Genomic DNA, 11,426 nt, shown 5'->3' with positions numbered 1-11,426 from the left:
ACAGCCAGGGTTATACAGAGAAACCCTGTCTCGAAAAACCAAAAAAAAAAAGGTCCAGTGTGGCAGGCTATTAAGCCTGTGGCCACCGTGCCAGCAACCATGGCATGAGAGATACGATGCTTCGTGCACTCCTCACCCCGCTGATCACCATGCAAGACACAAGTCACAGGCAGAGCAAATAAGAACTCTCAAAGCGCCAGGTAAAGGGACACTCAGTGGGGTCCCATTGCAGCTGCTGGACAAATAACGTCCTGAAAGAAATAAAGAGAAGGTAGAAGGTTGGGGCCTACTATAAGCTTAAGGGGGACACCAGCTTCAGAGAGGGGTGGAGCCTATGAGACCTATGGGAGTCGATGGAGCTGCATCTCATGTTCATTCCCAGGGGAAGGGTAATTCCTGAGCACCTGGAGACTCACTCCGAGTCATTTGTCAACATGACAGAGCAGCTCTGGGAACACTAATGTAAATAAGAACAGTCTGAGTCTAGGCAAAAAGTTAGTGGTCATTCCTGCTTCCCGTCTGCTCAGGATGCCTCCCTCCCTCTACAGCCCCCTAGCTATTGTGCCTGGGCCTGCCTACAGTGTACAAACAACCTTGCCCAGATCAAAGTTCATGCAGGCACAAGCCTACAGTGGTCTTCTCTACCCATCTTCTCTTCCGATAAGTCTCTGTGAACCCTCTGTGTTAAGCACTGAACACATAGAAAAGTATTCACTCATAAAAAACTTGCTGACACGTAGGGGCAAATGGCAGTACCTAATGCTTGAGAGTGGTACCAGAGGGCAGAGCAGGATGCACAAGCCAGCCAGAAGTGGGTGGAGACATCTGCGTGGGCCATGTGGGCTGATCACCAAGGATTAAAACAAGGCAGGGGGACTCCAAGGAAGAGAGCATCAGCAAAATTGTGTGTGCTGGAGAAAATGACATGGCATATCTAAGGAACCACTGGTGCTTTGACTGGGCCTCCGTACAGGTGACATTTCTGGAAAGACAGGACTTGAGGGACATAGAATGTTGTGTGGGGAGGACTAACTTTGGCCAAAGGCCATGAGGTATCACAGAATGACTTAACAAGGTCTAGAAACAGGGGTGGAGTTCTGACTGCCCTGGGAGCCAATAGGTGGTAAGGTAGTGGGATTCAGAACCGTGACATGGGGTTGAAGTGATGGCACAGTGACCAACAAGTGTGTGCTGCTCTAGCAGAAGACTTGAGGTCGGTCCCAGCACCCATGTCAGGCAGCTGGTGGCCTTTCCATAATTCTAGATCCAAGACATCAGACACCTCTGGTTTCCTTGTGCAGCAGCATGTGTGTGTGTGTGTGTGTGCGCACACACGCACACTTAAATATCGGGGCTGGAGAGATGGCTCAGTGGTTAAGAGGACTGGCTGCTCTTCCAGAGGTCCTGAGTTCAATTTCCAGCAACCACATGGTGGCTCACAACCATCTGTAATGGGATCTGATGCCCTCTTCTGGTGTGTCTGAAGACAGTGACAGTGTATTCACATATATAAAATAAATACATCTTTAAAATGAGTAAATAAATAAATACCTAGAAAGAAAAATAGTGAGCTAGGATGGATGAGTGGGTAGACAAATAGATTTAAATTACAGATGGGGCATGGTGGTGCATGGCTATAATTTTAGCACTAAAGAAGCTGTCAGGAAAAACAACTACCTCCTCCTCCTCCTCCTTCTCCTCCTCCTCCTCCACAAGCCATATGCTTATAGGGAGGCTATCTCGATAATAATAAGGAAACGGACAAATGCTAGTGGAGATGAGATTCACATATCATGAAACTGTTTTAATTTGAATAGCTCAGTAGCCTTCAGTTCGGGCACTATCCCTATCTAGTTCCAAGCATCATAATGCCTCAGAAGGAAACCCAGTTGCTCCCAGTTCTCCACCCTCCTCCCCACAGTGACTTCCACTCTTTCTGTGTCCACAGATGTACTTAGTCTGGACTTTCACATAAATGGAAGCAAGCACTCTGTGGCCCTTGCCTGTGGCTTCTTTCACTTTGCCAAGATCTGAAGTGGCTGGGGTGGCAGGTCCTGGTCTCTGTTGGAAGTAGGAAGATAACGTAAGGCTTTGGTAACATGTGGGTATCTCCCGAGGAGGACACCCCAGTGACTAGCCTCAGGGGGCGAAGGCTAAAGGAAGAGGAACACAGTCAGCTTCATTTAGGAAGGGTTAGTTCTGGGGTCCTGTGCGTACCATGTGCGAATACACAGTGGCAAGTGGCCAACCAAAAGTGGGGTGGAAGTATAGATCTGGGGGTTGCTAGCCTGTGATTAAACTCAGCGAACAGTTTGGAGAGTGAAAGCTTCAATCCAAGGGACAGAGGCATAGTTTCCACAGTAGAGCTGAGAAGGGACATCCAGTCCCAACTCTTGAATGATGATGGACACACAACTCAAAATCTGCTAAAAAGAAAAAAAAAGAACAACAACAACAAACCAACTGAGCATCTCTTTATGGGTAAAATGTGTGATACAAGAATATTTTTTGAGCTGGGCAGTGGTGGCGCACGCCTTTAATCCCAGCACTTGGGAGGCAGAGGCAGGCGGATTTCTGAGTTCGAGGCCAGCCTGGTCTACAGAATGAGTTCCAGGACAGCCAGGCCTACACAGAGAAACCCTGTCTCAAACAAAAAAAAAAAATAAATAAAAATAAAAAAAGAATATTTTGTTTTGTTTGTTTTGTTTTCGAGACAGGGTTTCTCTGTGTAGTCCTGGCTGTCCTGGAACTCACTCTGTAGACCAGGCTGGCCTCGAACTCAGAAATCCACCTGCTTCTGCCTCCCAAGTGCTGGGATTAAAGGCATGCGCCACCACCGCCCGAAAAGAATATTTTTTGAGACAGGCTCTCATTGTGTTGCCCAAACTGGTTTTAAACTAATGATCCTTCTGCCTCAGCCTCCCAGTTATTGGAATTATAGGCATTACAGGCATGCCATTATGTTCTGCTTAAGATTATATATGTATATATAATAAAAATATTATTTTTTACTTATTTATTTTATGTATGTGAGTACACTGTCTTCAGACACACCAGAAGAGGGCATCAGATCCATTACAGATGGTTGGAAGCCACTGTGTGGTTGCTGGGAATTGAACTCAGGACCTCTGGAAGAGCAGTCAGTGTTCCTAACCACTGAGCCATCTCTACAGCCCCTTAAGATTATATCTTATAATAAGGCTATTTTGAGAGAGAAAGAAAGGGAGGGAGAGGGCGAAGGAGAAAATGTGTAGCTAAAGCAGTAGTGAGGAAGAGGGATGTGTAATTAACTTCCTAATTGCTCTGACACAATGCCTTACAAGAGCTTCCCAGTTTGAGGCTAGTCCATCAAGGCTGGGAGTTCTTGGAGCAGGGGCATGGTCATTTCATCATGCCCACAGGCAGGGAGCAGGAGAGATGAGTGCTGCTCGGCTCACTTCTCTTTACTCCAGCCCAGGAGACGGTGTGACCCACACTCAGGATCGCTCTTCCCCGTTCAGTATACATGTTTCTGGAAACACCCTCACAGAAACACACAGAGGTGCATTTCCATGGAGACAGATATTAAACCCAGTCAGGTTGACAATGAACACTAACCATCAAAGGGGGGAAAGCCAAGAAGGTGAGACAGACACAGGAGCCTAGTCGAGTGCAGAAAGGGCTTGAGTTGCAGTCTCCTAGAGGCCAAAGACCTGCAGGATGTCATCAGAGGGCAGGATCTCAAGGACTCTGCCCCTGAAGACACCTGGACAGCCTCTCCACATCCAGTCAGGCTGACCTTTCCCCTCAGACACTGTGATTTCAAGTCTGTTGACATTTCTGTATTTAGGCTTTCCTGTCCTTCCTGCCCATGTGACCTTTACACATGGTCCCCAGTTGCTCATTTCCTCCATCAGTGACTCCTGGCTCTGGCGGCTCTTTCAAGATGGTCTCCTTTCCTTCCCCTATACCGCCAGGTCACCCTTCCAGGTAGAGATTCAGCACTCAGCCAGAGCTGTGCCTCCTCCAGTCCCCAATGGAAAACATTGGCTCTCTGATCAATAACTATCACTCTAATAAAGAGCCCTTCCCAAGCCCACTACACAGCCTTCTTCCCACCTTACCACAGGGCTTTTCGGTGTGGCTTGCCCACAGCTACTAGGCAGAGGGCCACAACACCCAAGTTAGCCTGGGTGACAGGTCCAGGACTCTGGAGCCACCAGGCACAGGTGTGCACAGCATTCATCAACGCTGACTACCTCTCTCCGCTGCAGATTATTCGATGATGGTGCCAGAGTCGGTGTTCATAGGCCTCTTCGTGCTGGGCATGCTTATCTGGACCCTTGTGGAGTACGTCATCCACCGCTTCCTGTTCCATATGAAGCCCCCCAGCAATAGCCATTACCTCATCATGCTGCATTTTGTCATGCATGGCCAGCACCACAAGGTGAGCAGGGCGGGTCCCACTCCATGCCCCAGCACATGTAGCGAAGCCCTGAGGCTACCACCAGCTCCCAGGAGCCTTTCCCGAGAATCCGGTTCTGGGCTGGAAGTCATGAAAACCAAGAACGCTTGAGATTTCTCAGAGGGGAGGCTGGGTTGGATGTTCTGATCCGAGCCAGGTAGGGACCATGTGTATCAGGTGTGTACGTGCTCTAGTGTGCACACAGGTATCACCCAGATCTGTCATCATCTTTAAAGCTCACGACTCATCCATTCACCCAGCAGTGCTCTTGGAATTACTCTAGGTATTGAACCAGATTTCAATGAACAAAACAGACAAAACCCAAGTGGTCTGAGGAAATGGTGTGTGCCCTTGGGAAGTTTGCCATGTCCTATCCTGACTATCAGATAAGGAACGGGATACTTTATCTGGGTCTTTCAGGCATGTTGACCTACCTGTCTCAAAAGAAACAAAGATACCAAGCCTTTGCAGGGCAGGTCACTATCCCCTCATTGGAGCACCCTGCGGCTCCACTCCGTTTTTTATAAGAAGCATCTCCACGTCGACATGCCACAGCCACAAATAGGCCCCTGGCCTTGGGCTGCCTCTGACACCTGCACCTCTCTGCCAACAGGCACCCTTTGATGGCTCCCGTCTGGTCTTCCCCCCAGTGCCAGCCTCTGTAGTGGTTGCCTTCTTCTATGTGTTCCTGAGGCTCATTCTGCCTGAGGCCGTGGCAGGCATCCTCTTTGCTGGGGGTCTCCTGGGCTATGTCCTCTATGACATGACCCATTACTACCTGCACTTTGGCTCACCACACAAGGGTTCCTACCTGTACAACATGAAGGCCCACCACGTCAAGCATCACTTTGAATACCAGAAATCAGGTAAGGCTGGGCCTCCCGGCCTTTATTTTTGTTTATTGACATATTTGGCAGATTCAGCCCCAACTTAGAGCCAGGCTCCATTCAGGGAATGGCATATTCAGAGGGCTCATTTGTATAGACAGCTATGCAGAGACGGGCAAGCAAGGAAACCAACACATGGCAAAGATTAACCCAGGCAGGAGTTAAGTGTCATAAAGAAAAGAAGTCGAGAAAGCATTGGGCTGGGAGGTGGTGGTGCATGCCTTTAAACCCAGTACTCTGAAGCCTAAGGCAGGAAGATCTCTGTGAGTTCCAGGTTAGCTTGCTCTACATAGGAAGTTCTAGTCCAACCAGAGCTATATAGTGAGACTCTGTCTCAAACAAAACAGAAAAAAAAAAAATTATGATATACTTAACCAGCATAACCAAATATTACCCATCTTGTAATTAACATAAATACCATATATATGAGTTAGCTTACATTCTTTTTCTAAGATTTATTTATTTATTTCATGTACATGAGTACACACTATAGCTGTGCAGATAGTTGTGAGCCTTCATCTGGTTGTTGGGAATTGACTTTTAGGACCTCTGCTCGCTCTGGTCAACCCCACTTGCTCTGGTAGACCCCGCTTGCTCAGTCCTTGCTCGCTCCAGCCCAAAGATTTATTTATTATATTATAAATAAGTATGGGGCTGGAAAGCTGGCTCAGTTGTTAAGAACACTGATTACTCTTTTGAGGGTTCTGAGTTCAAATCCCAGCAACCACGTAGTGGCTCACAACTATCTGTAACAAGATCTGACGCCCTCTTCTGGAGTGTCTGAGGACAGCTTATTTATTATGTACTTATTTATTTATTTAAGTACACTGTAGCTGTCTTCAGCCAGTGCTTTTACCCACTGAGCCATCTCACCAGCCCCAGCTTACATTCTCTTATACTAAGTCAATTTTGTACTGAGAACACGTCTCAATTCATATGCTAAGTTTTCATCAGAAATACTTGATCTATAAAAATCTGTAATTAAAAAGACAGATGTGCTGTCTTTCCAGAGGACCAGGGTTCAATTCCCAGCACCTACCTGGCAGCTCACAATTGTCTGTGACTCTAGTTCCAGGGGATCTGATGCTCCCACACAGACATATATACAGGAAAGATACCAATGCACATATATGGTAACAATTAATAATTATGATAATACAGATTCACCAATATAAGTTGCTTCAAACATACTTCTGAGTTATCCAGTAAGTGAGTCAAATATTTGAGTTCACATCAAAACTTAAAATAATTTGAATTGGGTAAAATCAGAAATGAGTTCCTCAGAAGATCCTAGCCACACTCCCATTAATCAAGTGAGGCTCATAGCTACCATGCTGGCATGTAAAGCCCAGATAATGTAATTCAAGGAACAGGTCTCTGCAGGAGTCACTGGAGCTGAGACCGAATGAAAAGAAGGCAGTGGCTGCTGTCTAGGAAGCAGGGATTCCAGGCACAACTCCCGGGGATAGGAATGGACTTGTCTCAGCCAGGAAGAGAGGGAAGCTCAGGGATGGGGGTGAGGGAGACCTGGGAATATGGGTAGGGCCAGGCCAACCCAGGAACAGCACAAACACAGGTGTTTGGTCTTTGGTCCCTGGGTGCTGAGTCTTCCCTAGCTCTCCCTCCCCAGGTAAAGTCCTCCTTCTCTTCTGCCAGCACCTCACCCTCTGAACTGTTTGTCTCCCTCTGCAGGGTTTGGCATCAGCACTAAACTGTGGGATTACTTTTTCCACACCCTCATTCCAGAGGAAACCCACCCGAAGATGCAGTGACAACCCCTAGACCCTCTGTTCTGCCCTCGGTCTATCCCCAGCCCCTACCCCTGTCCTACCACCCCCCCACCGCTACCCAGACCTGCTGAGGTCAGCTTGGCCAGGCAGGATGGGCTCTGTCTAGCCCTGGGGCTTGGTAGAGACCTGAAAGCAGGACTTCCCTTCTGGCTTACTGTGTGAGGATAGCATCCTCTTGTTAGCCGAGCGGCTCTTGGGGACTGGCTCATTCCCAGAGAATGATGACCTCCCCATTGGCATTCCTGCCTACGCTTCAGCCCTCAGTGCTGTTTCAGGGTCCAGACAGTGGCCCCAAGGGGCATGAAGGAAACTGACCCCACCTGTGCCTTAGAACCCTGGGCTCCCTGGGAGCTTCCACATGCAGCAGAGGGACCGGTGTCACAGCAGAAGCATGGTGTGCAGGCCTGTGGCCACATCGTCCTCTCTTGTCCTTTCTTGAGAGCGTTTGATGATTCAGAAGTAAATGAAGGGCTATTCCAAGAAGAGACAGCATGATGCCTCCCACAGGCCATTCCTAGACCCCAGGAAAGCCATTCTGGGCCCTGCCAACCCCAGATACCAGCTGTACTATCAGGTGCCTCAGCGGAAGTAATCCAGCACTTGTCTACCTGGGCAGAAAGCACGAGGGTGGCTGGCCTCCTCTGCAAGGCTGACAGGAGCCCTGGCCCTTGTCTTTGGGAATCAACAGCCGCTTTCTGTCTCCCTTCTCCCCACAAACCACAAAACTGCTCCCCAACAGAGGCTGGAGAAGTGTGCGTTGGTGAGAGCCCCACCCTAGTCCCGACCATACTTGCACAGGCCCCCACCTGCACAGGTAGAAAGCTGCCCCCACTCAGGACCCTCCCAGCAGTGCCTCCTGAAGCCAAGAAGGGGCCTTTATGTGGTGCCTTATCACCCTTCTCTCCCCCCAGACCGTCCTTCCTTGTAACCAGAGCCCTCACTGCTCCCTAGTCTTATTTATAAGCTACATAAATATTTTTAATCTGGCTCCAAATGAAGTAGCTGGTCAGATGGCCCTTTCTAATCCTATGTATTGAGCTTATGTAAAAAAAAAAAAATCATCTTGCCTTCCTTCTTGTTCCTTTCTTACCCACAAGCGATTACTACTTGAAACTTGTCAAAAACCCAATGGGTGCAAAGACTAAAGAGAGGCAGTGTGACCAGTCTATGATTTGTACTGTTTACGGTGAAGCTATCTAGAGATTTTGGGATAAATATACAAAACTGCAGTTGTGAAATAAAGATGTAAATAAAGTGTATATTTTGAAAAATAAAACATTGAGAAGAAACCAACCAAGACCCATTGGTGTTTGTTGATGGTGACTGGACTCTGTCATCACTGGGAAGATGGGACACTGGTCTAGAAGGAGGAAGATGTTATCACACTGTGCAAGTTGTACCCAGTTGCTGGGCAATGCAATGATAAGAAGCTGACAGGCTGGGTGTCATAGTGCATGCCTTTAATCCCAGCAGAGGCAGAAGCAAGTGGGTGTCTTGAGTTCAATACCTGTTGGGTCTACAAAGTAAGTTCCAGGACAGCCAGGGCTACACAGAGAAACCCGTCTCAAAACACAAACAAACAATGAAAAACCAAAAAGTTCTCTGTCCCTCAACAACTCTCCACTGCCCACAGCTCCTCAGTATAAACTCTAGCCCAGCAATCATCTCCCTCACCTGTGTTGGGATTCTGGCTAACTTGATCCTGGGGAGGTTGTACAGGGGGTGACCACAGCTGCTGTGAGATCATGATTTCAATAAACATATAAAAATAAAAAATGGGGCTGAAGAGATGGCTCAATGGTTAAGAGCACTGACTGCTCTTCCACAGGTCCTGAGTTCAATTCCCAGCGACCACATACATGGTGGCTCACAACCATCTGTAATGGGATCTGACACCCTCTTCTGGAGTGTCTGAAGACAGCAACAATGTACCTACATACAATAAATAAATCTTTAAAAAAAAAAGATTTATTAAATGTATGTGAGCACACTGCAGCTCTCTTCAGACACACCAGAAGAGGGCATCAGATCCCCATCATAAATGGTTGTGAGCCACCATGTGGTTGCTGGGATTTGAACTCAGAACCTTTGGAAGAGCAGTCAGTGCTCTTAACCGCTGAGCCATCTCTCCAGCCCATAAATAAATCTTTTAAAAAAAATAAAAATAACTTTAATCCCAGAACTTGGGAGGCAGAGGCAGGCAGATTTCTGAGTTCGAGGCCAGCCTGGTCTACAGAGTGAGTTCCAGGACAGCCAGAGCTATACAGAGAAACCCTGTCTCGAAAAACCAAAATAAATAAATAAATATAAAAACCAAACATAAACAAATAAACATATAAACATATACAAAAGACAGCATCTCCCAGAATCCCTCATTCTTTTTTTGGGGGGGGCGCCATTTTGACAGTGTGATTGTGTGACTATGGCAATTCTGGGGACTCTTCAGAGGGTATGTAAAGGCCCCAAGAGTGGGCTGTCAGTTTTTTTTTTTTTTTTTTAGGCAGTCCTGTGCAAAGAAGAAACAAGAACAAGAAGAAATTAAATATCCTGAAGATCAAATTTGCCCCCAAGGAACTTGACACCCCTATGCAGCAGGAAGTAGCCTAACAATAACATCGCCGGCTTTCCCTCTCTATCCTTTTTTTCCTCTCCTATCTAGTGTTAGGGGGTTGAAACAGTGGAAGAAATGGAGTGAAGAAGGGTGGAAGAAAAAAGAACCCACCAAGTAGAAACGCAGGCTACAGGGGGTTGCCAAGGGCAACAGCACTTAAACAATCTATCCAACCTCAGCAGAAATTCAAGAAAACTTGCTCAAAAGAACTGTTTAAATCCTGATCAGAACAAAGCAAATACACACGTTGTCTTTTTTTTTTTTTTTTTTTTTTTCGAGACAGGGTTTCTCTGTGTAGCCCTGGCTGTCCTGGAACTCACTCTGTAGACCAGGCTGGCCCTCGAACTCAGAAATCCGCCTGCCTCTGCCTCCCAAGTGCTGGGATTAAAGGCGTGCGCCACCACCGCCCAGCACACGTTGTCTTTTAATGATCTAGCAATTGTCTGTCCTTGCCTGATTCTCTTTTGAACACCTATCCCTAGCCAGGTGTTAGCACTCCCCAGACCATTGGATCTTTGGAGGAACTACCGGCTCAATTCTGTTCTATTGCATTTTTACTTTAGCTCTGGACTCTGATCTCTGCTTTGAACTTTGTATCCCTGTGTCTTGTACCCAGAATAATAAGCAACTTGTAGCAAAGCCCAGTATAAGTCCACCTTGTCTCCATCAGATCTACCAAGTAACATCTGGGTTTTTGCCTCTTTTTCTGGTCCCTGGTCTCTGCTGCCCTCTGGTGGCAGCATGCAGCCCCGCCTTGTTAGGATAGTCCTCATAGTCCCTGTTTAGAAACCACACTTATGTGATTCCTTTTAAAACTTCCCGTCTTGTTCTCTTGACTGACTTTGCTGTCTCATCTACTCAGCAGGAAATGGTCACTGTCATATGGATTTCCAAACAGCCTCAGTAGCTGGAGTTTCCTTCACAGGTATTCTGCCAAATGAATGAGTTGTATCTGTAACACATCACAGAATAAGTGTAAAGCTTGGAAAATGCTGGAACTCCTATCTTGGTCCCCCACAAGCGTGAGCTTGAAGAACACAGAAAGAAGGAAATCTCTTGTTCTGGCTAACACATAAAGGAGGGGATCCTAAGTTCTTTTAGGCTCCCTGGATTGCAAAACCTCCAACAAGAACAGCAGTGAAGATGGCCCAGACGTGATTCAGAGGTCAGGAACAGTTGGGGAGGGGGGGCTTTGAGAAGCATTGGATAAACATGCCAGGTTCATCTCCTTGAAGACAAGACACCAGGGTCTTCATGCACTAGTCACTCCCTTCCCCCATTGGCTTAGGGTTGTCTTTGGGGGCATCACCTAGACAGTGATTTATAAGCTACCCCTGTTATCCAACTGCCTTAGTCTTTTGTGGAGCTATAACAAAATGCCTGAGAGTAGGTACCTTATTAAGAAAAGAGGTTTGGGCTGGCAAGATGGCTCAGCGGGTAAGAGCACTGACTGCTCTTCCGAAGGTCCTGAGTTCGGATCCCAGCAACCACATGGTGGCTCACAACCACCCGTAATGAGATCTGACGCCCTCTTCTGGTGCATCTGAAGACACCTACAATGAATTATGTCGGAGCAAGTGGGGAGGGAGCAAGCGGGGCTGGCAAGAGGTCCTGAGTTCAATTCCCATCAGCCACACACATGATGGCTCACGGCCATCTGTGTACAGCTACAGTGTACTCATACACATAAAATA

The 11,426-nt window shown here is 47.4% G+C and overlaps 1 protein-coding gene across 1 annotated transcript in view; it reads left to right on the top strand.

Annotated features, from left to right (window-relative positions):
* The window catches only part of Fa2h (fatty acid 2-hydroxylase), a 53,970-nt gene extending 45,556 nt beyond the window's left edge, over window positions 1-8,414 (top strand). Inside the window, exons 5-7 of the mRNA XM_031341459.1 lie at window positions 4,254-4,426; window positions 5,058-5,310; window positions 7,024-8,414. Of these exons, the coding sequence (XP_031197319.1) occupies window positions 4,254-4,426; window positions 5,058-5,310; window positions 7,024-7,103 (506 nt within the window). The 3' untranslated portion in view covers window positions 7,104-8,414. The remainder of the gene's footprint in view (window positions 1-4,253; window positions 4,427-5,057; window positions 5,311-7,023) is intronic.
* Window positions 8,415-11,426: the final 3,012 nt, after the last annotated feature.

This window comes from Mastomys coucha, unplaced genomic scaffold (genome assembly GCF_008632895.1).
Source record: "Mastomys coucha isolate ucsf_1 unplaced genomic scaffold, UCSF_Mcou_1 pScaffold22, whole genome shotgun sequence".
Taxonomy (NCBI): domain Eukaryota; kingdom Metazoa; phylum Chordata; class Mammalia; order Rodentia; family Muridae; genus Mastomys; species Mastomys coucha.
This window is presented reverse-complemented; position numbering and strand designations above follow the sequence as displayed.